General features: G+C 42.6%; 1 protein-coding gene across 5 annotated transcripts in view; it reads right to left on the bottom strand.

Annotated features, from left to right (window-relative positions):
• The window catches only part of LOC146670758 (NACHT, LRR and PYD domains-containing protein 12-like), a 266232-nt gene that overhangs the window by 95916 nt on the left and 142739 nt on the right, over positions 1-27577 (bottom strand). For 4 of the 5 annotated variants that reach the window (XM_085402824.1, XM_085402823.1, XM_085402826.1 and 1 more), the window contains 5 exons: positions 26938-27073; positions 18164-18313; positions 17944-18057; positions 3128-3369; positions 1221-3024 (listed from right to left, as the gene is read on the bottom strand). In XM_085402824.1, the coding sequence (XP_085258950.1) occupies positions 1221-3024; positions 3128-3369; positions 17944-18057; positions 18164-18313; positions 26938-27047 (2420 nt within the window). In that variant the 5' untranslated portion in view covers positions 27048-27073. The remainder of the gene's footprint in view (positions 1-1220; positions 3025-3127; positions 3370-17943; positions 18058-18163; positions 18314-26937; positions 27074-27577) is intronic. The other variant, XM_085402825.1, reaches the window with a different exon arrangement.

Raw genomic sequence — 27577 nt, 5'->3', positions numbered from 1 at the left:
AGATCTGATCCAGAGTCAGAGTGAAGACACACATTTGGATTGTTTCCTGTTTTGACTCCAGAACATTTGAATGAGTTGAGCTCAGTGAAGAGTTCCAGCTGGAAAGATGATCTCTGTTTGCTACCTGCTGTCAGGTACGACTGTTCACGTCCACACGCAGGAAAAACCTGCTGACTGCTACCAAACGGAGCAGAAATCTCATCACTGGACAATAATGATGAATGAACTCAGAGCTGCTGATATCACATCTGATTTCAGGGGAACTAAACACAGAAATGATTGGCTCATTTTAGCTTTCTGAGCCATTATCTGCTGGTGTGTCGCTAGTTGGCAGAAAATGATTTGTATTCCTGTTCAGGGCTTCAGTGTTTATGAGTCCAGATCCAGGTGACAGCAAGTCAAAATGATGTTACCTGTCTGTGTCCAGCAGCAGCCTGTATTCACTTTGAATATTGTTATAACCTGACATGGATCAGTTTGTCTTTGATTGGTTTGTAAATGTCACTGTTTCCATTGGACCTGAGTGACGTACAAAGACAGAGAGGGAGAGAAAGGAGAGAGAGGATGGAGACAGCAAAGAGAGAGCAACAGAAACAGGTGAGAGTGGACAGGTGACCAAGGTCAGCAACCAATCAGAGAGCTTCTGTTTGACCCACAGTCACTGATGATGACTGCACATAACCAAGCAGTGTGTTACTCTGATATCAAATATGGATCCTGCTCTTATAATAACGATCATCAGATGATATTATTGTGTTATTTTGTAGCTGAATACGATGTTTGTGTGATTATCAGTGAAAGAAGCAGTGAGGAGGGTGGAGAGAGAAAGAGGACAGAGGCTGAAGTTAGAAACACTAAAAGGATTTTTCATGGATTTCATGGATGATTTGAGTGATTTCCAGCAGGACACTTAAACATGTCAGTGGACGTCCTAAAGAACATATTCACTGATATGAAACGTGTCACTGAACAGGATCAATATCAGTGGAAACATGGTGGAAACAGCTGTGACTGCATGGATGTGACACACTTCAAATCTGTTCTCCACTCTTGGATTTGGGACCCATGGAGCTGCTGCTGAGTCTGTACAATAAAGGAATGGTGTGGAAGGTTGCAGCGTACGGACACAAACACTTTGTGGTTACAATCTGATTTTATTTTCAAAATTAAACTACTAACCTACACTGATCAATGATGTTAATGATCACATCTGGACTCACCCAGCCTTTCTGCAGTTCCTCACAGCTGGAATCAGTCTCTGTCGTCCCCTCCATGATGTGTTGTACTTCTGCAGGTCCAACTCATCCAGAACCTCCTCTGACATCTGCAGCATGAAGGCCAGAGCTGAGCACTGGATCTCAGAGAGTTCCTGTTCTGATCTGTTCTCTAACTTCAGGAACTCTTGGATCTCCTGATGTACTGAGAGGTCGTTCATCTCCATCAGACAGTGGAAGATGTTGATGCTTCTGTCAGGAGAGATTTTATCACTGTTCATCTCCTTCAGGTTGTTGACGACTCTCTGGATGGTTTCTGGACTGATCTCTGTCTGACCCAGCAGACCTGCTAAGAGTCTCTGGTTGGACTCCAGACAGAGGCCATGAAGGAAGCGGACAAACAGGTCCAGGTGGCCATTTTTACTCTGGAGGGATTTCTCCATGACTCTCATAAGCAAATCATCAGAAAATGAAATGTAATAGTAAGGATCATCTGGATTATTTTCCAGGAAGTTCTTCAGCACCTCTGTCTTCCTATTGGTGTGACAGTGGAACATGTAGACAGCAGCCAGAAACTCCTGAATGCTCAGATGAACAAAGCAGTAGACTGGTTTCTGGAAGATCACACACTCTCTTTTGAAGATCTCTGTACAAACTCCTGAGTACACCGAGGCCTCTGTCACATCCAGACCACACTGCTCCAGGTCTTCTTGGTAGAACATGATGTTTCCTTTCTCCAGATGTTCAAACGCCAGCCTCCCCAGCTTCAGAAGAACTTCCCTGTCAACCTCCGTGAGCTCCTGTGGACTCGTCTCATGTCCCTCATGGTACTTGTTCTTCTTCCTCTTTGTCTGAACCAGCAGGAAGTGTGAGTACATGTCAGTCAGGGTCTTGGGCAGCTCTCCTCTCTGCTCTGTAGTCAACATGTGCTCCAGAACTGTAGCAGTGATCCAGCAGAAGACTGGGATACTACACATGATGTGGAGGCTCCTGGATGTCTTCATGTGGGAGATGATTCTGGACAGCTCTTCATCACTGAATCTCCTCCTGAAGTACTCCTCCTTCTGGGCGTCAGTGAAGCCTCGTACTTCTGTTAGCCTGTCAACACATGTAGGAGGGATCTGATTGGCTGCTGCGGGTCGGGAAGTTATCCAGATGAGAGCCGAGGGAAGCAGATTCCCCTGGATGAGGTTTGTCAGCAGCTGGCTGACTGATGACTTCTGTGTGACATCAGACAGCAGCTTCCTGTTGGTGAAATCCAATGAAAGTCTGCTTTCATCCAGGCCGTCAAAGATGAACAAAAGCTGAGAGACAGCCAGCTTCTCTGTTGAGACCTTCTGTAATGTTGGATGGAAAACATGGAGCAGCTCCAGAAGACTGTACTGCTCATCTCTGATCAGGTTCAGCTCCCTGAATGAAAGCAGAACCACCACACTGACATGTTGGTTCTCCAAGCCCTCTGCCCAGTCCAGAGTGAACTTCTGCACTGAGAAGGTTTTTCCAACACCAGCCACGCCGTTGGTCAGAACCACTCTGATGGGTCTCTGTTGGTCAGGTAAGGCTTTAAAGATGTCCTGGCACCTGATTGGAGCGTCATGGAGGGCGTCCATCTTGGAAGCAGTCTCCAGCTGCCTCACCTCATGTTGGGTATGAACCTCTGAACGCTGTCCCTCTGTGATGTAGAGCTCAGTGTAGATGGTGTTGAGGAGGGTTCTACTTCCTGTTTCATCACTTCCTTCAGTCACACGTTCACATCTCCTCCTCAGATTGATCTTATGTTCATCTAAAACCTCCTGCAGACCAACATCTGCTGACAGAAAGAAAAACAGAAAGAAAACTCTTCAATGTCTGAACAACACAAGAAGTCCAGTTTTCAGAAATGAGTCCATCAGCAGACAGATGTTCAGTCTTACTTTGTACACAGCTGCTCTGACTGGCTGTCTGCAGTCCAGCTCTGCTTCTGGATCTTTCTCCACACTGTGGACAGGAGGAGTCTCCTGATGAAGCAGACTGGTCCCAGTATGAGGGGATGCACTGTCTGCAGAACCAGTGTCCACAGCTGGTAGAGACTGGATCCTTCAGGACGTCCTGACACAAAGCACAGCAGGACAGCTGCTCCTCCTCACAGACACCACTCCTTTTCCTCGTCCTCCCTCTGTGAACACATTTCTTTATCACTAAAAACATTGACTGTTAGTGACAAACATCCAGATTTGATGACACTGTGCAGAAGCTGTGATGGTGACACAGAAAAGTCAAAGTGGAGATACTTCTGTCCACCTTTGATTAGACTCATTACAAAAAGGAAAACAAAGTTTGAACACAGTCATGTTTCCAGTTCACTGACTTACATTTATTCCATGGACACTCACTCTAACCTGAACCACAGCTACAACCCAACATTGTTGAGGCCTCATCTCCTCCTTTCCTGACTGTAGAGGTTAAATATGCAACAACCAACAAATAAAAGAATTTGGTTCATTTCAAAGAAATTCACACGGTGACCAAGTAAAGTAACCGTAGTAAAGGAGACAACATCCCGATGATGGTGGGATTATTTGAAAGATTTGCTTTAGTCACGTCACCAAATGCAGTTGAACCACCCGTGGATCCATGTTTGACCATTCTACCACTCTGAGCTCTGCTTTTTAATCATTTTATTATTATTATCATCATTCATTTATTCATTCTTTGGAGGGGGGCTATTTCCTAATGCCGCCCTAATAAGCTGATGTTCAAGGGGAAATATAACAGAAACTCTTTCAGTGTTATTCATTAATAAATTAACAGATAAACTGTGAAGAAGAAAAAAACTGAGATTTAAAGGAGAGAGTGAGAAACTTGATCATCCATCCTCATAATACATGTTTATCAGTATCTGCTGTGACCATACTGCAGTAATAACTACAAGTCTGCATTTCTGTGACTGTTGATCAATCACAGCAGGAATCTGAGCTCATCTCTGCACACAGAGCAGCTTCAGCTCTGGGATAAACTGCTCGCTTCACGTCCTTCTCAGCTCACAGACACTCATCCTGATATTTTCCTTTAACATTTGATGGTATAATTCATCTGTGTTTACACTTTATCTGCAGAAATACAGAAAAACAGACCCAAACACCAGAAACCATCAGTTTCACCATGTAGAATATATTGCTGTTTCCTTGCTTTTAATTCAGAGAGAAACTCTGATTTTGATTTTCTCTGTTCTCTTTGCCACGGCCCATCCCAGCAGCAGCTGAAGCAGCTGACTGTCACAACACTGAATAACACTTTAGGAGGAACGTCTTGATGCCTTCTCAATCATCCAGGAAAGTAAATCTCCAAAAGTTGATTCTGTTCATCTGGACGTAGCATAAATGTGGTTATCCCAGCTGGACTTTTGTCAAAGCTGGAAAGGCTCCTAAAGAAAGCTCCAGCCGATCCAGGAGAGAAGGACAACCGCTGCCCAAGAGAAAACCTGTAGTGATCCCGTGTCAGGAGTATCGGAGCAGTTGAGATGCATTTTTTCTAAACACCAGGTAGGGCTGCACGATTTTGCATAAAATGAGAATCACGATTTTTTGGCTTAGAATTGAGATCACGATTTTCTCACGATTTTCTTTTCCAGTATAAATATTTATTGCACTTATTAACTGCACATCAACTTCGTAACAGTTGAGACTGAACATAAAAACAATAAATAAACATAAAAACAACAAATGTCTCACATTTTGTTGTTGCTGCAAAATGTTGTCCTGCTTGAAATTCCGTCTCCACCGTTGCTCGACGCTGCGTGTACAGAGCAGGTAGTGCAACAATAGAAAAATAGTTGGCACTGTGTAGCGTTTGTCTAGGGTGTTGTTAGGTATTTTAGTACCATGGTAGCATTTACTGGATATTGTTTTATAGTGACATTATGCAGGAAAACTCTGTCATTCAATAAGGCCCCTTTGTTTTAGTTATTTTTCTCTTTGACCCAAGAATTGATGTGTGAGAATCACAGGCTGGTACAAGGTTGAAATACCACAGAGATCACTCCCTCAGCTACATTAGTTTCTTAATCTTTTAGACGCCTGTTGAAGGCCAAATGGTTTGTTTCAGATTTCACTAATGAAAGAACTCTTTGTTTTGTGCCTTGAAAATATGTCGCTGAGATAATCACAATTGTAGCTGAACTAATAAACTACACAAAGGATGCTTCTTCACCCATGGGCAGGAAGACGCTGCCTTATCTTGGTCTGTACTGGTTTAAACTGATAATCTGCTGTCTCATGAATTTTACCCTCTATATAAACTGTTGTACTTGTGAATAAAGTTGAGTCAATTTGGGAAGACAACCTGAAGCAGTCTCTGTTTTCTTGTTCTCCCAAGCTGCTCCCGAGCTGCTCGTACTAACACGCTGAATGGCATGCTTGAATATTACTTGAGAATATATTTGACTGTGTTACAGACTAAGGGACATTCTCTGCTGATAGACGTCCACGCCTCGGAGGAAGCCGATCCACGGATTAGGCCCTGGAAACCGTTTCCTTCAATTTTGGTGTCAGAAGTGGGATCCTGACGAAGGTAGGCACGTGTCTTTTTATTTTATGAGACTGTGTTATGCCTTTCTCAGTGATCCACATAGAAACGGGATACGCTGACGAGGCCTTCTTCAGTGGCCCACATAGTAACAAGTGGGATACGCTGAGGAGCCTTCGTTAGTGGCCCACATAGAAACACAGGAAGTTGCCTGTTGTTTTGTAAATAAAAGCAGAAAGGACACAGGAAGTTGCCTGCTGTCATAAACTAAGAAGTTGCTCACCAGCAGAAAGGACACAGGAAGTTGCCTGGGGTCATAAAACGAGAAGTTGCTCGTTAAAAAGTGAGAAGTTGCTCACTAAAAAGATAAAATTGCTAGCAAAAAAAAAAATCAAGTAACCTCAGGTGTGCCACAGCAAAAAAAAAAAAAACTAACTTAAATCCTTCAAGCGTCTAAACCCCTCTGGAAATCACTGACCATGGGTCAGAATAATTCAAAGACCTTAGACGGGTCCGATAAAAAATCAAAATTAACTGTAAAACCGAAAAAAATAAAATATAAAAATAGCGGCTCAGTACGACTCCCACTTCCGGTTACGTTTAACCCACGCTCGTGAATCAATGAAGACTTCCATGATTACGTATCCAGAACATGCGGAAGTGCTTACGTGACTGATTTCGTCTTAAACTTAAGAACCGTAAGTTTAATGCATCCTAATTTATTTCCGGAGCCCTATCCCGAACGATTATCGCCAGAAAACAGGTCAGTAGAAATGTTAAATACTATTTGTGATAAGGAAAGTAGGCTGATTAAAAAGTCCTGTAAAAAATATATGATAGAATGTCGTGATGTGACCAATCGCATGCTACCACTATGGAAAAAAGGACCCGAGCCAGACGTAAATGCTTTAAATCAAGCCAGTGTAGGCTCTAGTAAATCCACTGCAGAAAAAACTAGCCTTATATGCCCATCCGTTCAACCTACGGCTCCGCCGCCTTATGATGAAAAAACAGAATTAATAGCTGCTGCGGCGGCTGCACGTCACCAGCGCGTATATCCTGATATAACAGCAAAATCCCAAAGGAGTGAGGAAGGCACTGAAATGACACCTAAATCAGAAGAAGATGACTGGTTTAACCTAGATCAAAGACAGGAACGAGAATACACTGAACGAGAAAGAGAGTTACAGGAACATAAAAAGCAAACAAAACAGTTAATGGCAGAGTGTGAGGAAATCATGAAAGATCCTTTAACTGAACGTACGGAAGCTGAACTGCAGCAAGCCGTTTCCGTCATAGATAATCATGTTCAGCGCCACACTAGAGTAGCGAATGGTTTAACTGTGCCAAAAGCAATAACTAACACCAGAAATTTAATAAGGAACTACTTAAAGCAGAGAAAAGAGGAAAAAACTCAAGAGGGCCCCCACAAAAACACCCGTTATAAAGAAAAGCAGGGATCACAATTTAATGACGTCAGCACCTCCCTCCCGTTCATGATAATAGGGGACATGTGTTGCATTCAACCCCCTAAAATTTCAGAGTTAGCAGCAACCATTAAAGAACTTCCCGATCCTCTAAAAAATCCTACAGCCTTTGTTTCTGCATTACAGAGAAGTACCAGATACCACCACTTGGGTGGGCCTGATTATAGATATATATTATGTCAACGAATCCCAGGTGTGACTGAATCTCAGCTTATTGAAGAAGTAGAGGAACTAGACCCTAAAAATGACCAAGCAGCCAACACCACCTCGTTTTTGTGGATAAACGATGACAAAATCACAGCCTTTTTTCAAAACCTAAAGAAATTTCTGCTCACAATGTCTAGAGATAAAATTGATTTAAATGCAGTAACCATGTGTAAGCAAAAGCCAGATGAATCCATTCTAGTTTTTATGAAACGTTTCACACACTGCTGGACTAATGAGGCATGCATGCCTGAAGGAGGAAATGATCAGATTTTCATAACAACATTCTTAAACAATATTCATCCAGAATGTTCACAACTATTGAAGCTGACTGCCACTGATAATCTCTATGACATGAAGATAAAGAACTTTATCACACTTGTCAAAACAAAAGCTGGTGCAGATCTTTTCCCCAACAGCACGAAGGCTAAAAGTGTTAAGATGTTGTTGAACTTTGATGTTGAAGGCTCAGAGGAAAGTGAAAAAATGATGTATGCAGGGGCCCCGCCCCCTCAACAAGCGCAGCAGGGAGATTTCAGAAGGAGAGATAGGAGTGGAGACGCATGTTTTTATTGTGGAAAAATAGGACACTGGAGGAGGGAATGCAAATCAGCAGCACATAGGTCTCAACCACAAAACACAGGACCAGCTCCTGCCACTAGGCGTCAGCAGAGCTCTTACAGACAAGGTAACTGGCAACGCAGACAGGAATCACATCAAAGAAACGGCCCCTTTGCACTTAGGGAGCAACCTTATAATCCACATTTTAATCCCCACCCATATGATAACGAAAGACTGGACCAACCATAGGGAGGCCCAGGTGAAGACGAGGGACAGTGTGAAGCACTACACACAATTTGCAATTGTCCCGTAACACAGAAAGCTTGCCCACGTTAGATATAGAGATAGGTGAAAAGATTTATTCCTTTTTAGTTGACAGTGGAGCCACTAAAAGTTCACTGTCTGGAAAATTCTATAGTGGGCCTGTTTCCTCTGTGTGCATCAACACCATGGGAATAAACGGAACTCTAGTGCAATGCCCCAAAACTCATTCTCTAAAAACACGCTGGGGCCCAAAACCAGACGAAATTACATATCATCCATTCATAATTATTCCAAACTCGCCTGTGAATCTATTAGGCAGAGATTTAATGGCAAAAATGAACTTGTGTATTTCATTTAACACAAAGGGTGAAATGTTTGCAGACACTGATAACAGCTATGTTTTCTCTGCCCTATGCACCGACACCATGGAGAAGGAACAGCCTCTGTGTCAGCTGGACGCCTCAGCAGAGAATGAACTCAATATCCATCTGACTGGTACCCCACGTCACACACTGTGCCAAACACGTGTACAGACACCACTACCAGGTAGCCCCATGCCTGGAAGCCACATATTTGTTTCTCTCACACTGTTCAACAACATGATAACTGCTCACACCAGTGAAGGCCAAACAGTGGTTTTGTCGCATAACTCTGACATAGGCTATGACATTACTGCACCATGTCGACACATAGATCTAACCTACCCCATACACTGTACTATCTCTGCTGTCACATTGCCAGCTGAATATCAAAACATGACATTATGGTCAAGAGGTGAGAATGATGTAGGATTTATCGACTGTACACCTTATCATGCTCAGCTGAAAAACAACAAGCCGGTATATGTCAAGCAATATCCCATTTCCGCTGAAAAAGCCGCAGCCTTAGACATCATCATAGGAGATTTATTGACAGCTGGAGTAATAAAGCCCACAGTATCTCCATATAACACTCCTGTCAATCCTGTGCCAAAGCCTAACAAACCTGGCGTATGGCGTTTCACACAAGACTTAAGGCAAGTTAATGCAGTCATTATGCCTCTGCCACCTCTTGTCCCAGATGTTCCCAGCATACTGACATCTATTCCAGCAACAGCCACACATTTTACTGTGGTGGATTTGTGCTCCGCCTTTTTCTCAGTACCTGTGCATGAGGACACACAGCCGATATTTGCTTTTACACATAGAGATAAGCAGTACACATGGACTCGCTTACCCCAAGGCATGGTAGACAGCCCTGCGGCTTTCTCAATGGTGGTACGTGCTACCCTGGACGGCTTCATTCCTCCAGAGGGCTGTACTCTGATCCAGTATGTAGATGATCTCCTCCTCTGTGCTGAAAGTGAAAAACTATGTCAAACTGCCACACACATGCTACTCCAGCACCTCCAACAGACTGGCCACAAAGCATCAGCAAAGAAAATGCAGTACTGTCAGACTTCTGTTCAATATTTGGGATTTACACTGTCTCACGGACAACGTTCCATGACTACAGACAGGGTCAAAGCTGTGACCTCTGTCCCTAAGCCCACTACACAGAAGGAAATGCTGTCTTTCCTAGGCATGGTGAACTATTGCAGACAGTGGATACCAGACTGTTCTTTTCATGACCACATTCTGCGTGAATGCTGCAAAAAAGACAAGCCTCCTCGAATACTGTGGTCAACAGAAATGACTGCCTCTTTCAATGCATTACAGGGAGCGCTGACCTCCGCCCCTTGTTTGGGTCTGCCTGACTACCACTTACCGTTCCACCTGTACGTCACAGAGAACGGCACAACCTGTGCAGGCGTATTGGCCCAAGAGCATGGCTGTGGCTACTGTCCAGTAGCCTTCTACTCAAAGGTGCTGCCAGCAGTAGTTCAGGGGATGCCGGCCTGCCTGAGAGCAGTAGCAGCTTGCTCTATCATGATAAGGGACTGCGAGAAGCTCACACTCTCACATGACACTATTCTACACACCAATCACCAGGTCACGACCATTCTAGCAAACATAACTACACAACACATGACCGCACAACGTCGCTCAGGTTATGAAGCTACACTGACTTCAACAGCAAATCTCACTATAAAAGCAAGCAGCACACCCAATTCGCCAGCACACTTACTCATTCGTATGCTGTGTTCCTCTGACCGACAGGATGGTTCAGACGACCCTGACGATCATGATTGTATGACACGTATACAGGAATCCACAGCACCACGCCCAGACTTAGAGCAGACACCAATACCAGACTCAGTCATTGTTTATGTGGACGGGTCCTGTTCAAAACCAAATGACAACTCATTTCTTTGTGGCTATTCGGTGGTGACATTGCCTGACATCATACTAGAGGCTCACTCATTACCATTTCACTCAGCACAAAAAGCAGAGCTCATGGCTTTAATACGCGCCTGTGAGCTCCATGTGGATAAGCGGGTAACAATTTACACTGATAGCCGTTATGCATTCGGTGTGGTGCATGACTTTGGCACATTGTGGAGACAAAGAGGATTTAGATCTGCTGATGGAAAATCGATTGCTAATTCTGATCTTGTTCAAAGACTTTTGCAGGCTATACAGCTGCCATCGGCAATTGCAGTTGTTAAAACGAAGGGGCACAGCACGGCTGACACAGACGAAGCAGTGGGAAATGCTCTTGCAGACGTAACCGCGAAAGCAGCTGCTGCCTCACAGCAACCACCCAGAAAGGAAGTATTATCTTTGCCTTTACAGCTGCCACTTGTCACACTCCCAGACTATTTAGAAGCAAATGTTGACCTAAAATTCATACAAGAGCAGGCCTCTGCCTTAGATTACACTTACTGGGAAAGTAATAATTGTACCTTAGATAACAGAGACGGCTTATACAAAAACCTTGAGGGTTTGATTGCCCTCCCATCTTCACTACTGCCAATCCTTGTCCGCCATTTTCACGGTGTGAGTCATGTCGGACAAAGAGGGGTAATAGGAGCAATAAAATCAAGATTTGTAATCGAGAAAACATCACACGCAGTAAAACGCATATTAGCAACCTGTCTAACATGTGCACGAACTAATGTAGGTAGCTCAAAAGCAAAACATCAGCATTTACCACAACCAGATTTCCCATTTCATACATTACAAATTGATTTTACACACATGCCAGCACAAGGAAGCATCAAGTACTTACTGGTAATAGTGGACCAATTTAGTAAATGGGTAGAAGCTTACCCAACATCAAAAGAAACTGCAGAAGTAGTCTGTCAAAAGTTGTGCAATGAAATAATACCCAGATTTGGAATACCTCACCAAATTAACAGTGATAGAGGACCTTCATTCACATCAGAAGTAATTCAAAAGTGTGCTAAAACTCTAGGAATAGACTGGAAATATCATGTGCCATACCATCCTCAGAGTTCAGGAGTTGTAGAAAGAATGAATTGGACCATAAAAAATCGCCTGACTAAAGCAATGATAGAAACAGGAATGACCTGGATCAAATTACTTCCTCAAGTCCTCTGTGAGATTAGAATGACTCCATCCGCAGCAACCAAATTATCTCCATTTGAAATAATCATGGGAAGACCGTTTCCAACACCATGGTCAGCCTCCAGAGGGGCACCGCTATTGGAAGGGGACATAGACACTGCATTGTCTGACTATGTTCATAACCTGGTAGAAACACTGAATAATAACTATCAGAAAGTTTGTCTCTCTCAGCCTCTCCCTTCCATAGATCCAACCCATCCGTGGAAACCAGGAGATGCGGTGTTGGTAAAGTCACTAAAACCAAGGGCACTCGGGGAGGCCGCGTGTTCCAGCCCCCAGACTGTACTTGCAGTGACGAGAACCAGCATCCTAACAGACGGACAACCTCAGTGGATTCATGCCAGCAGGGTTAAGACCAGCCCCACCAAACCACCTAAGGTGTCAGATCAAGTAGATGACGACTCAGGCGAGCCAGCGCCCGGATCCAATACACCTACACACGCACAATCACTGATTAACACACAACGCCTGAAAGAGCCAAGACTCAGAAAGCCCTTTGATCCCCCACCTGAACAACAACAAGGTACTCGAACATCCAGCAGGAACAGAAAGCCTAGAGTACCACACAATGTCTAACCTGATAAAGATAGACTCGTTTCATCCTGATAATGGAAAAAATGAAATGCCCATTGTCATCACACGACGCTTAGGTCTCTCGAACCTGGGACCAGGCCAGGAGACGACTGAAGAACTGTGTTTTTTTATATATTTAGATTATTAATCATATCTACTGCATTAACCTTAGGATTTTTATTTACTATTTTGTATTGTAAACTGCAACCCTGTTCACATTTCTACAAGCCACATTTTGCTGACAATACCTCATGCTCCACTTGGCAAGACACCCACCTAGTACAGCTACTTCAATGTATTTGCAATTAGCACAAATTGATCCTGAGGATGTGCCAGATGTTACCAATGATGATCCTGGTGTGTATATTGAACATTAGGCTGTGAACTATTACATTTTATGATTTGCTTTTTATATTATGTTATTACATTTGTGATTTTTCCTTTCTATTTGAGTTATTATTTTTAAAAATAATAAAAGAGGGGAACTGTTAGGTATTTTAGTACCATGGTAGCATTTACTGGATATTGTTTTATAGTGACATTATGCAGGAAAACTCTGTCATTCAATAAGGCCCCTTTGTTTTAGTTATTTTTCTCTTTGACCCAAGAATTGATGTGTGAGAATCACAGGCTGGTACAAGGTTGAAATACCACAGAGATCACTCCCTCAGCTACATTAGTTTCTTAATCTTTTAGACGCCTGTTGAAGGCCAAATGGTTTGTTTCAGATTTCACTAATGTAAGAACTCTTTGTTTTGTGCCTTGAAAATATGTCGCTGAGATAATCACAATTGTAGCTGAACTAATAAACTACACAAAGGATGCTTCTTCACCCATGGGCAGGAAGACGCTGCCTTATCTTGGTCTGTACTGGTTTAAACTGATAATCTGCTGTCTCATGAATTTTACCCTCTATATAAACTGTTGTACTTGTGAATAAAGTTGAGTCAATTTGGGAAGACAATCTGAAGCAGTCTCTGTTTTCTTGTTCTCCCAAGCTGCTCCCGAGCTCGTACTAACACGCTGAATGGCATGCTTGAATATTACTTGAGAATATATTTGACTGTGTTACAGACTAAGAGACATTCTCTGCTGATAGACGTCCACGCCTCGAAGGAAGTCGATCCACGGATTAGGCCCTGGAAACCGTTTCCTTCAGGTGTTGATCATTTTCCTAAATCCCTCGTTTTGCACAGTGTTGATGGGAGCCATATCTTTGGTCAGGTGATAAGTGATAGCCTCCGTAATTTCTTTGTGCCTGCGGGAGTTCGACGGGTATAGGGAAGCGCTGTATAAGGTTCCTGTTATTGATGTTTGGGTGGTTGACCGGGACAGATTTTCTCCAGTCACTTTCTCGTCATCCCTGACGTGCTCTCCGTTGTTTTTTCCTGCTAATTTTAGCATCACACGGCACAGCTTCTGTATCACGTGGTATAAGGCTCCGGCCTTGTCATTTGTTGAGCAGGAAGAGTGAGCGCTTGTTTTCATGCAGAGTACGTCCCGGATCAAAATGCGGTACAATCATCGTCTTTTTTTTCTTTTTTTTAAAAATTGTTGTCATTTGGAAATGAGATCGCACATAAGTATGAATTGAGATCGCGATTTTCTAACGATTAATCGTGCAGCTCTAACACCGGGTCTCTGTGTCTTTTAAACCCAAAACACCCTGCCCCAAAAACTGGTCCACCCCACAAATCGGGTCCCCGACACAAACAGAGTAACATAGTGTACGCTGTTCAGTGCAGGAGGATTGTCAGGATTTATACATCGGGGAAACCAAACAACCTCTGGCTACAACACAGAAGAGCCACCTCGTCAGGCCAGGACTCTGCAGTCTGTTTACACCTACAGGCCAGTGGACACTCTTTCAATGATGAGGATGTAACATCCTGGACAGGGAGGAACGCTGGTTTGAGGGCGGAGTCAAGGAGGCCATTTACGTGAAAAGGGAAAGACCATCTCTGAATAGAGGAGGGGGCCTAAGGGTACATCTGTCACCATCTTACAATGCTGTGATTGCAGCCATTCCCCAACTCTCTGTGAATGGGACTCATGGTTATTGATCAGTGGGCTTTGATCAGTGGGCTTTGATCAGTGATTGTTGATCAATGGTCATGGGAATTTTCCAGATGAACAGAATTAACTTTTGGAGAAAGTTCAATCAGCATTTCAGATATAAGAGGGTATTTTAACACCAACATCAGTCCTTCTACTTAAGTATGTTTGCCTCTTTGTTTACGCCTAAATTAACTTTACTGTTAACGAGTTTTCATGTTTTTATAATCCACCAGTGTGCTCATGCTTTTTTAAGTGAAAAGAGATTTTTAATGATCAAATATAATTATTTTTGTTATTTGTGGATTTAAATGTCCTTGACAGAGACAGATGATAATCATTATTCTGCACTGTGGTCTCAGGTTTGGTCGAGGTAGCACAAAGAATGGCTGGCTATGTTGAACTTCCTCCTGGGATCTACACTAAGAAGTGAGTCCAACATTAGCAGGGTCTCTTCCCTTTATCTGGATTCACTTTAGCATTCACAGTCACGTGAAGCTTGTTATTAACTCGATAAGTCAACCCAGGGTTTCAGCTGAGCGTTCACATGAAACACGTGGTGTTGGCAGCATCTGATCAATCATATTCATGGAGACGTGTATCAGCAACAGAGCAGCTGAGTTTGCAGGAGGAAGTCAAACTAAACCACAGGAACAATATGAGGAGATTACACACATAATAAAATACTAGCAGTAACACAGCTGCTGCAGACAAATCAGTCGTGTGATCGTGTGTGAGAGGAGACGGACAGTAAAGGAGTTTGCTATTAAAAGCTCTGTATGAATGTGGGAGCATTTGAAGGGCTTTAAAAAGGCCAATATAAAATAAAAGGCAGCAAAACTGCTGACTGTGAAAGTCACCAGAGTTATCAGAGCTCTATGATTAAGACCTGTAAGAACACCTATTTGTACTTGTTGGCATTATATCAAATACACACGTATATTAAGCCTTTGTTTGAACTCTGGTTGAATTTGTTACTTTCAGACTGTGAAACATCACAGAGGCTGCAGATGCAGATCTTTTATTCACCTGGAAATTTACTTTAAATGTTAGATGGAAAATTAACCAAAGTAAGAACAATAATCCATAAACCTTCATAAAGACAAACATCTCCCCAGCTGCTGAAGTGTCACTGAAGGGAAAAACTATTTGTCCTCCTCCATCCAGCAAACACAACATTTCTTGGAAGAGCTCCGCACCAGCCTATAATTTTTTACTCATAACCTCCTTTTTTATGACACCTTTCTGTTGATTCCTGACGTTTGTATATATTTTATAACAATGACGAAACCTAAAGCTTCAAAAGCCCGTGAAAAGACTGAGAAAATTGGAGAAGATGAAGGTGAGCCAGCGAGTGTGGCTAACGAGCACGTGCTAGCTGAGGAGCCAAGTGCAATTAGCCCCGTGACTTCCCAAGTAGCTAACCCGACGTCGGCCGACATAATGAGTGCAATTGCTAGATTGGAGACTTCGGTTGATAGCAAATTAACTGCTATTTCAACCACGATGAACGCTGTGGAGACCACTCTTTCCACGTTAACTGGGAGGATACATGATATTGAGGAAGCTGTAAATGGGCATGACGAGAGGATTGCCGTTTTAGAGGCGCTCTGCGACTGACTCCAGAAAGGATACGATTTACATCACAAAAAATTGGATGACCTCGAGTCGCGGTCAAGACGACAGAATATCAGGATCCTTGGAGTTGCGGAGGGGACAGAGAAAGGAAACCCACTGGACTTTGCTTCTGAGCTAATTCCTAAGCTCCTGGGGAGTGAGAACTTCACGGGCAGGGTTGTGGTGGATAGAGCACACCGTGCCCTGGGCCCCAAGCCAGCTGACGGGGACCGGCCTCGTCCTTTAATTGTAAGGCTGCACTACTATCAAACCCGCGAGCGTATCCTGAGGCTGGCAGCACAAAAAGCTGCGCTGCAGTACGACGGGGCGAAAGTTTTCATCTTTCCAGATCTGACCGCGGAGGTGCTGGCACGGCGCAAGAAGTTTGAAGAAATCCGCAAACGGTGCAGGGCGGCCAATCTACGCTACGGCTTTAGTCATCCGGCTCGATTTCAGGTGACGCTGGACGGGGTCACACAGACTTTTGATAAGCCGGAGGCAGCCAAAAGATTCCTGGACCAGAAACTGGCCGTGGGTACAAATGAGTAGGGCTTTTTAACACAACGGTTTACTTCCTCAGGTATATGTTTTTTCTGCATAAGCCTTATTTTTGCTGTTCTTATGGGCGTGTTGATGTGGGCTCATACAGCTTAGGTCAGTATTATTGCTGTTATTACTTCCTACAATATGGACAGTATAAGCCCTCAGGGTCTTTGTTTACTCTTTGATTTGCTGTATGGGAGCCTAGTAAAGCTCACACATATATGGTTTATACGGCTTTTGTTTTTCATTTATCTGAATTTTCTCTTTTTCTTTTATAAAGTGTCTTATAAATCTCCCTTTGCTGGTGTGGGGTTGCGGGATGGGTAAGGGGTAGGATTGTAGCTACTACTATGTTCCTATTGGATATGTTGGGTGGAGAAGGGCTTCAATTGGGGAGGCCCCTCATTTTTGGTGGGACTGTTCTTAGTGTTTTATGTTTGGATGTTTTTGTTCTATGGTGGTACAGAGTGTATAACTACTGGTTAGCTAGTCAAATTAGGATAAGTAACATTTATGTTAAACACATTCAATAAGACTACACTGAGGTTGGTCAGTTGGAATGTGAAAGGCCTGGGTAATCCTGTAAAAAGGGCTAAAGTTCTTGCACACCTTTAACTATTGCAACCTGACATAATTTTTTTACAGGAGACGCATGCTAAGCGCAAAGTTCAATCTGTGCTCCGTGCTAATTGGTTGGGTCAGGCATACAATGCTAATTTTGGAGCTAAAGCAAGAGGGGTTGCAATTTTGTCCAGGAAGAATATTCCTTTCTGTCAAAGCACAGTTACTGTGGGTCCAGGGGGAAGGTACCTAATTCTTACAGGTCTCTTACAGCTTTTTTGGAATCATTTGTTTGATTTTCTGACCAAAGCCATTGGCAGGAACGTCCCATGTTCCCCTTTGCAGCATTGTTCGGGGTGTCTGAACCGGGATGGGCAAGGGACAAGACAGAGACGCAGGTTGTGTCAATGACTACACTTGTGGCTAGAAAGCTGGAAGTCTGATAAACCTCCTACCTTCGAAATGTGGTTGAGAGAATTTGGAAATGTACTCCATCTGGAGAAAATCAGGTTTACCTTGTCTAACCGAGAGAGTGTTTTATAAGATTTGGCAACCAGTCATTAGCCTGATGGATAAACTTAAGTGAAATATACTCTGTCTTAACATTCATGTATGCTGTATTACCACCTTGTTGACTTGCCGTCCACCTTCTATTGTGTTATTTTGAAGGTGATTGTTGTATACTGCTCAATTATAAAATCAATAAAAATATATTGAAAAATAAATAAATAAATCACACCATCTGAGCCCAAAAAAAAAAAGAAATGTGTGTGAAAAAGAGCTGAGCTGATATTAAACATGAGGATTTATTCAAAAATACAGAGTCAGGAACAACATCTAGACACACATTACCTCTCAGCAGCAGAAGAACATCCTTTAAAGTTTACAGGAATATCCTTCGAGTCGTTGCTCTTTAGAGACACACAGCTGGGTTCAGGTCCAGGAGATTCTGGCCTCTTATTGATCCTAAAAGAAAAACAATAAATGTAACAGCTTCATGAGACAGAAAGGAAAAACTGGAAATATTAAATTAAAGACATGATGAACAATCTCATAAAAATAATGTACTCACTCTTTGTCACATAACAGTCTTTTGTTAAAGTTTACACGGATATCCTTCGACATGTTGCTCTTTAAGGAAACACAGCTGGGTTCAGGTCCAGGTTCTGGATTAGTTTCAGGGTTATGTCCAGCTGAGCCTGGTACGCCCCACAGCTCTGGGCTTTAAAACAACACACACAGAGGTATGAGTGTGAATAATGATGGAGCAGTGATGTGAGTGCTGAGCTGTGACATGGAGAAGAGTCATGGACAGTTAGAGATGGTCATCTCAACTCTGAGCTTTGGTCTGGCTCTCATGTTCCCCACACAGAGTGGCTTTAGAGGGAGGCACTCCCTCCTCTCTGTCCTCACACTGATCCATGCTGCTGAAAACATCCAGATGAACAGAATCAACTTTTTGGGGAGTTACTGCATGATTGAGCATCAAGACACTTTTTAGTATTTTACTAATTTCTGAAGCATTTTACCAACTTTGTTCAAATTGAGATTTTGAGTTTGACTGTTGCTGCAACACCAGGATGTTACTACAGAATACACTTTATATTGTGTTCAATTGGATGTTAGTCCAGTGGTCCTAAACTGACACACCTGCACCTGGATTCATTCTGACCAGATTTTAGCCCAACAGTGTTTCATACTTCATACATCAGACACAAACTCTGCAGCTGTCATTGTGTGCAGTGTGTGTGCAGCAGGACACCGTGTCCTATGAGTGTTATACTACAATAAACAGAGCCTGACCGCGGGCATACAGAGGGCAAAAACCCACTTATGCTCTAAAGATGAAGTTCTGTTTCTCTTCAAATGACCCTCAGAGGTCATTAAACACATCACAGATTACCTCAAGAACAACAGGCTGAAGAACATAAAAACAAACGCAGAGTTTCTGTCTGATGGTTTGAACATGAAACAGGAATTATTGAACAAAAACGGACAGTTTACTAACTCTGCGGAATTTATGATCTAGCATCAGCACATTCACCTACAATACACGAATGAATATCACCAGTTAAACTGAAAAAGGAAAATAACCTGCATACAAATCCGACAGCAGACTATAGCGAACGAGCAGAGAAATGCATTTTATAGATGAAATGTTGGCAGCGACTTCTGAAAAGCAACTCTTAGGCCACCCCTGTCTCACTGTCAGCAGGTAATGAACATCCACAGACTGGAAGACCGTTTCCATCACTAAAAAAAGGATCCATAACTCGAAATTTCGAGTTATTTTCTCGTAATTTCGACTTATTAGCAGTCAAAAAGGTTACTGACGCCCATTCCTACGAGCATCAGTAACTCGTAGGAATTGCAACATGTCGCCTGTGTTCGGCTTGGCCGCTGTTGCTGCTCCGTGTTTTTGCCGACTGCTTCAGTATATTATTTTTTATCTTCTCATCTCATCTGTGATATATCATGAAGGTCTAATTGCTACTCGGATCTACAGTTCACATACATTGTTGAGTATCAAAATATGTATGGAAAAAACTTTTGACAGCTGGCAGAGCTACCACCAGGCTTTCCCTCCGCCGTTTGTCTGCCCTCCTCCCTCTCCCGACTACCGGTACCTGTTCTTAGCTCCAAATAATAACCCAGGAGCAAGAACAAGGTTAAGGAGATCGTCTAGAAGGGGCTGTAGGTCTGGTGTCCAGGCTAAAAGGAAACGCGCCCGACAGAGGGGATTTCTTCCGCTCCATGGTAGAGAACGTCTCCGGTATTTGGTACCGGTTCCCCTCCAGGACGCGGATAAGGCCGATCGGTTACCACCTAGCCGGCTTTTCATCACGGGCGAACAGAACGATTACCTGGATCGGCGTCTTGTCTGGAGATGCGGGATGTTTTCACTTTGGCCTATCATTCTACAAGACCACAATTCCACAGCTAGAGGTACCGGGAGACTACGTCCTCTTTCCAGGTGTCTGCTGTCAATTCCCCGTCAATCAGCTGTTGATGACGTCAGCCTGTCACCTCCGCTTCAGATCGCTCTCCTGAACGCTCGTTCCATAGCCAACAAATCATTTGTACTGAATGACTTTTTTAGCAGTAATAGTCTGGACTTCATGTTTCTCACAGAATCTTGGCAGCGGGAGAATGAATTCATCCACCTTAATGAGCTCTGCCCGGTCGGCTGTCGCTTCATTGGGACTCCGCGTTTGGACCGTCGTGGTGGTGGTCTGGTCGCTGTTCACCGAAACAATTTCACTTGCAGGACTATGGACTCTGAGTTTTTCCCTTCCTTTGAGTCACAACTTCTTAAGGTTGGTTCTTCAGATATATTTTATTGTGTTTTAATTTACCGCCCTCCCGGCCTCGCTGGTGTTTTCATTAAAGATTTTACGGACTTTTTATCTTCCATTATTAAACTGGAGAAAGTCTTAATGATTGGGGATTTCAACCTCCACGTGGATGATCTTAGCTGTAGCATGGCCTCTGACTTTTTATCCATTACAGACTCTTTTAGTTTCATTCAGCATGTCTCTGGACCCACCCATGTTAAAGGCCACACCTTGGACCTTGTGTTTTCTCTTGGCTTAGACATAACTAATGTCTGTGTTAAAGACGTACAAGTGAGTGACCATTCCTGTGTTACTTTTAGTCTTCCCTCTGTACGCACCACCTTCTAATCTCATGTTCCATAAGCGGTTCATAAATCAGGATGTTGCTTTGAAGTTTTCTAATATGTTGGACCCTCATGCGATCAATGGCTGTACTGATGCTGATGTTGCTACACAGTGTTTTAATAATCACTGCTTGGAGATTTTAAATTCAGTGTCACCTATGAAATCTGTGATTGCTGCCTCAAATAGAGCTTATCCATGGATAAATGATGACATAAGGAAGGTCAAAAGAATCTGTAGGAAAGTAGAACGCCTTTGGAAATCAACCAAACTCAAAGTTCACAGGCTCCACCTTAGGGAACTTTGGGTTTCCTTACATGAAACCATAAAAACAGCCAGATCAGGATATTTTTCTCAGTTAATATCATCAAGCAAGAGAAATTCCAAGGTACTGTTTGACTCCATAAACTCTATTGTTTCCCCCGTGGTCCACCCAGTACCAGTGACCTCCATATCTGAGAGTGATGAGTTTCTGAATTTCTTTCTGGATAAAGTTAATAATGTCTGTATGAGCATTGGCTCTTCAATACCATCTGTTTGTGTCTCTGGGCCACCTCCCCCTCATTTACTGTCAGTGTTTAACCCAATGACCATACATGACCTTTCACTCCTGCTGGATAAAATGAAAATTACCACTTGTGCAAATGACATTCTACCTGCTGGGCTGTTTAAAAATGCTCTCTCTGCCATTGGCCGCTCTATTGTAGAGATATGCAATGCCTCTCTTTTAACAGGTGTGGTCCCTACGTTCTGTAAGCATGCTGTGGTTGAGCAGATATTAAAAAAGAGCAGTTTGGATCCAACTCAGCTTAAGAATTATAGGCCTATCTCTAAGCTTCCATTATTATCAAAATTCTGGAAAAAGTAGTTGCAGATCAGCTTACCACTTTTTTAGAAAAACATGAAATTTATGACAAATTTCAGTCAGGTTTCCGTAAAAGTCACTCAACAGAAACCGCATTACTTAAAGTCTCTAGTGACATTATGATGTCAGCTGACTCCGGAGCATCCTCAGTCATGGTTTTGTTGGTCTGCCTTTGACACCATTGACCATCCTGATTAACAGGCTCCGGGACGTAGTCTGTGTGTCTGGTCTGGCTTTGAAGTAGTTTCAGTCACACCTCTCCAACATATCTTTTAGTGTTTTTGCGAATCGGTTTATGTCACATTCTAAAGATCTGACATGTGGGGTACCGCAGGGTTCAGTTCTGGGTCCTATTCTATTTCTTTTGTGCATGTTACCTCTAGGACTTATAATTAGGCAGTACCCTGAGGTGTCTTATCACTTCTATGCTGATGATATTCAGCTCTATTGCTCTTTTAAGCCGATGGAAGTCCATAAACTGTCCTCTTTAATTAAATGTTTAGCTTCCATTGAACAGAGGCTTGGTGACAACTACTTACAGTTGAACTCTGAGAAGTCAGAAACATTAATTATTGCCCCCGACAACCAGATATCTCTAATCAAACAGCATCTTGGTTCTCTCGGCTCATCTGTTCAGCTGAGCCTCAGGTACCTCGGTGTGATCTTTGGTTCTGCCATGTCCCTACAACAACACGCTCACAGTTAATTAGGAGCTGCCTTTTTCAGCTAAGAAACATCTCCAAACTGCGAACTTTGCTGTCTGAGTTAGAAATGGTTATTCATGCTTTAATTTCTTCTCGCTTAGATTATTGTAACAGCCTTTTTCTGTGTTTGAGCAAAAGGAATCTTGAGCGTCTCCAGTTAGTCCAGAATGCTGCTGCAAGGCTTTTAACTAAGACACCAAAAAGAGAGCACGTTACACCAGTGTTACGTTCATTACACTGGCTTCCAGTACACTTCAGAATTCATTTTAAAATCTTGGTACTGACTTTTAAAGCTTTGACTTGTGATGCCCCTGCTTACATTTCTGATCTTTTAGAGCCCCACGCTCCCTCTCGCAGCCTGAGATCTTCTCATCAAAGGCTGTTGGTAGTCCCACGAACTCGTTTTAAGACCAGAGGAGACAGATGTTTAGAGCGGTGGCCCCCAGGCTGTGGAGTGCTCTCCCTCCATCTTTACTTTGACTTGACTGTATTTATTCTTTTAAAAAGCAGCTTAAGACTCATTTATTTAGATTAGCTTTTAATTAGATTTGTGCTGTGTGTTTGATTATTTTATGTATTTCTGTTTTATATTACTGTGAAGCACTTTGTGGTTTTATCCTGTGAAAAGTGCTGTATAAATAAATGGATTTGATTTGATTATTAACTTGGAATTTTGAGAAAACTAACTGTTAATCAGTAATTTACGTGAATGACGTAATTTCCTTGTTACCCGGAAGCTGAAGCCCTCAGCTACAAATGCTACAGCTAAAGATACCAGAATTACAGCCAGTCATAAATGCACAAATTGCAGATAATTTTCCGTGTGGCTTCAGAGATGATGAAATCCTTCTGTTATTAGCTGAATCACATGGCGTTAATATCAGCAAACGTACTCTCGAAAGTGCAGATTTGTTGCGATCCGGTTTTGAGTGCGCATTCTACGTAGATTACTGATTGGCAGAACTAACTCGAAATTTCGAGCTACTTTTCTCAAAATTTCGAGTTACAAGTCGAAATTTCGAGAATGGATCCTTTTTTGTGGCGGAAACGAGCTTCCATAACAGACTGATGGAGGCAGGAGAAGCTGCCTACAGTCATCAGTCAGTGGATCCACAGTAACATCGACTCTGAGCTGCTGATCATCAACTAACTGTTTCTGTCTCATTCCCAGACTCTGATCTCACATAAAACGAAGCAGATTTATGCTGAAACTAAGCTGCACACAGCTGATGTTAGCCAGGAAAATAGTACCGACTGCTAACATTACCTTAACATGGAGACGATCAACTGCGCCACAACATTCACGAAAGCCAAAGTAAAAGCAACGGAAGGAGACGATCAGAGAGGCGTTTGAGGGACGTTCAGAGTCAGGAACCTCAGAAACGGATCAGGCTGGAGTTTAATTCTGTTTTCATCTTTAGAAACATCTGGAAATAGTTATAAAAAATGCTGCGTAATAAAGAAAAATAGTGTAGATTAGTTTGAGTTGTGTTTAGCTGAGCTGTGTCTTTAATCAAATCTAAACTGAAGAGTTCATTTTGTGGAGGAGCAGCAAGACTTTCAGTGTTACTCTCAGAGAAAGCCTCCCAAATGTCTGTTGTCTTACTAGTGGAATTATCTGGAAAATGAACCAATTCTTATAAGCTGCTTTTCTATATGAGCAGTCAAAGCATTTTATACAGCGTGCTTCATTCACACAAGCACTTCTTTTTCTAACAATGCCACTATGATGGATGCATCGGAGAGCAAGTCGGGGTTCCATATCTTGCCCAAGGATACCGTGGCTGACTGGAGCAGCCAGGGATCAAACCTCCAACCTTCCAGTTAGTAATTCTACCTGCTGAGCTACAGTCTGTACTTCCTGAACAACACACCCTCCGTTTGTTTCTCCTCCTTTTTTGACCACAAAAATAATTCTAAAACTTTTCGTTATAAATACAAAAATGTTCTGTTCAAATGGCTTTTAATGAGCCTTATAAATGAAACAGTTTAAAAACATCGAACTACTAAATCAAGGGTAGCCTGAATTTACAGTCACACTGAACACAGCAAGTGTCCCTGCTCTCAGATACAAAATCTGCCTTTAAAAGTTAAGAGTAATGAAATCAGCAGTTCTGATTCTAGAATTTGTAGTCTCACACACCACTTGTGCATTTTTGTTGTTTTGATTTACATACGTTGATATTGTGCTGTAAACAAATGATGAGAACATTTTCTAAAACCTTTGAGTGTCCATCAGGATCCTGTAGAAACAGCTTCCAGCTCAAACATCAATATTCTGAATTCTGTTTAGAAAGAAAAAGATTTCTAGAAAATTCTCTAAAGAATTCATCATCGGTTTTGTTTTCTACTATTTTTTTGAAATGTCCCTCTAGCACAGATTTCTTTAGTCACATGTCTTTCTGTGTCTTCCATACAAACATTAAACATGCAAACACTCAACACAGCAACACTGAAAGCATTTGAGTGTAACTTTCATTCAAATTAAACTTTATACACAATTACAATAATGGAAAAAATGACTAAATATTAAAACACTACAACCACTGAAGAAATAAATAAAACCAATCACAATCAACAACAGAGTACGATAATAGAACAATAGAAGAGACATATCATACAATTCATATACGTTCATGTGATCTCTACATTCAAAAAACCCAGTAACCTTCAATCCTTCATTTAAATTACATTTCAATTCCAGCTGGCAGCTGTTGGAGTCAAACTGTTAAATGTTGTCATTGTTACTTAAATTTGTAAGTCTTAGTTCAAGCAGCAGGATCAAAGACATTCCTTTGTTTCCTCCGCAACCAGTCTGCTGGTGGGGGACATCCCCAATGTGAATCATAGTTCACATTTTATTATGGGGACATCCTATCTGAAGGTTCTGTTTTCTTGGTTAATAAGCTTCCTGCTTTTATTACCCTTTTGGTGAGCAGGATGTCACACAAACGCACCTCCAAACACAAATACACACACACATTCAAGCACATGCATATACACACACATACATAAGGAGGTCTGGTTTCTTCGCCAGTTTTCAAGGAGGGTTAAGGATGGTTTCTCCACTGAAAGGAGGTTTTTCCTCCGCCGCTGAGGGCATTGAGCGTTTGGTTTCTCCACCAATATGTAAGGAGGCCAGAGCTCTCACTGGTGCCTATTTTGTGTGTGAACGAGATGAAATACATTGCAAAGTATTCAGTGGGCAGCACGTAGTATGTAGATCATTGAAGGAAGAAAGTAATGAGTTTGTGCACAAAGCAGATGAAACAGTGAGTGTGAATGTGTCTGACGTCACTGTGTGTGTGAGCCACAGAGAGGAGTGAAAGACAAAGTCAAACATCCAAACTCAGCCTGCAGTTCTGTTCTGTGATTCTACATTTGACTATCCGTTGAGTTTGGTGTGCACTTCTGCTTTGTTCAGATGCATTTAGATACATCACCTCCACTCTCCTGTCTTTCCTTCTCTACCATTGCCTCCTAACTGGGGATGGGTACCGGTATCCGGTGCCATTATGGCACCAGTTCTGACATAAACGGTAGTAACCAGACCGAAAAGCAGCGCACATTTCAGTGCTTTTTTTCCTGAGATGTCATACACTTTGGATTCTAGCCAATCATTTTACGTTTCCGAGGATAGTAGGCGGGTCCAGGTACGTACGTTCTTTTAGAGCAGAGCTACAGATTAAAAATGCCCAAGGCGAAGCGGTCAAAAGTCTGGCTGTACTTCACAGCAAAAGATGCAAACTCAGCAGCAACAAGTGCTTCAAGCTGATACTGTGATACTGTCAAAGGAGGTAACACCTCAAATCTGATGAATCAGGGTGGCTGTAGCTCAGGAGGTAGAGCTGGTCACCTACTGATCGGACGGTTGATGGTTCGATCCCAGGCTCCTCCAGTCTGCGTGTCAAATATCCTTGGGCAAGATACTAATCCCAACTTGCTCATTCTGATATTTTCCTTTAAAATTTGATGGTATAATTCATCTGAGTTTACACTTTATCTGCATAAATACAGAAAAACAGACCCAAACACCAGAAACCATCAGCAGAGAAAATCAGAGTTTTTCTCTGCTCTCTTTGCCACAGCCCATCCCAGCAGACAGCAAGATTGCCACGTCCATGCGAGAGAGCCATGGCTACGATAATCTCTGTTTTTGTCTCACTATATAATGTTGTACAGCCCATGTGAGGGTTATCCTCTCTGTGGACCAGATGCTTGATTTCACACAGAGGTCCACCAACTGAATTTGATCAGTTATGGAACGATTTACCTCGACAGGCTCCTTCACTCGCTGCTTTTAAACCTCCTTTAAAACATACTTTTACTCCCTGACCTTTGACCCAGTGTGACATGTTGACTCACTACCTCAGACAGCTTAAAAATAGTCTTTTTGTTTTTTGGTGCTGCCTAAAAGAACCGTAAAATATCTGCCCTATATACAGTTATGTTCATATATTTTTGTACTACATCAGGAAACTCAAAAACATAGTTTGTAATATTTTAATCCTTATTTTTAAAACTGTTTTTGTCATTTTTCTTCTCCATTGCATCAAAAATCATTATTTACACTGAATAAATGAGTCAGCAGCTCTCTTACATTGTTGCTGCAGGTTCATTCCTGAAGTCTGGAGGTTTTCCTTTGGACCAGTCACTCCTCACAGACACACAGCTGGATGCTGCAGATCCTGCTCCATCCTCTTCCTCCATCTTCTTGATGTCAGGGTGGAGTTAGTCTGAGAGGCAAACACACACACTCAGAGGTGCTGTTGTACTGGAAGCATCACACTGACGGGTTTCTAAAGTTCTCATTGATCATTTCATGGAGTTTCTGTGGTAAACACTGTCCTGTGACGTATGTGTTATGGTGAGGGTCATGAGGGCTAACCAGCCCCACTCCTTACTCCTCATGTTTCAGCCTGAAGCACAATAACAGCCTAAACCTAACCAGGAGGCTGTAACCTCAAAGGGACTTCATGGTTAGAAATAAAGGTTCAATGAAATGAAGCAGATCATAAAAACATGAGTTCCAACTTTAAAAGAAGCATCCACACGATGACGGCACAGCAGAGGAGCACTTTCTCTAACACACTGATTCAGTTCCACTGACACAAGGACACACATAGGAAGACACACACACATAAGCCTTTATAAGAAACAACACAATCATCTGCGCTTGACTTGTCAATCCAAGTCCTTAGCCCATGAGCCCGCGGTATCACACCACAGATATTCCCTTA

The sequence above is a fragment of the Rhamphochromis longiceps genome, linkage group LG4 (assembly GCF_057381845.1).
Source record: "Rhamphochromis longiceps isolate RC_006_pf linkage group LG4, R_longiceps_female_GT1.1, whole genome shotgun sequence".
Taxonomy (NCBI): domain Eukaryota; kingdom Metazoa; phylum Chordata; class Actinopteri; order Cichliformes; family Cichlidae; genus Rhamphochromis; species Rhamphochromis longiceps.
The sequence above is the reverse complement of the archived record's forward strand: the minus strand, read 5'-3'. Positions and strand labels throughout refer to the sequence as shown.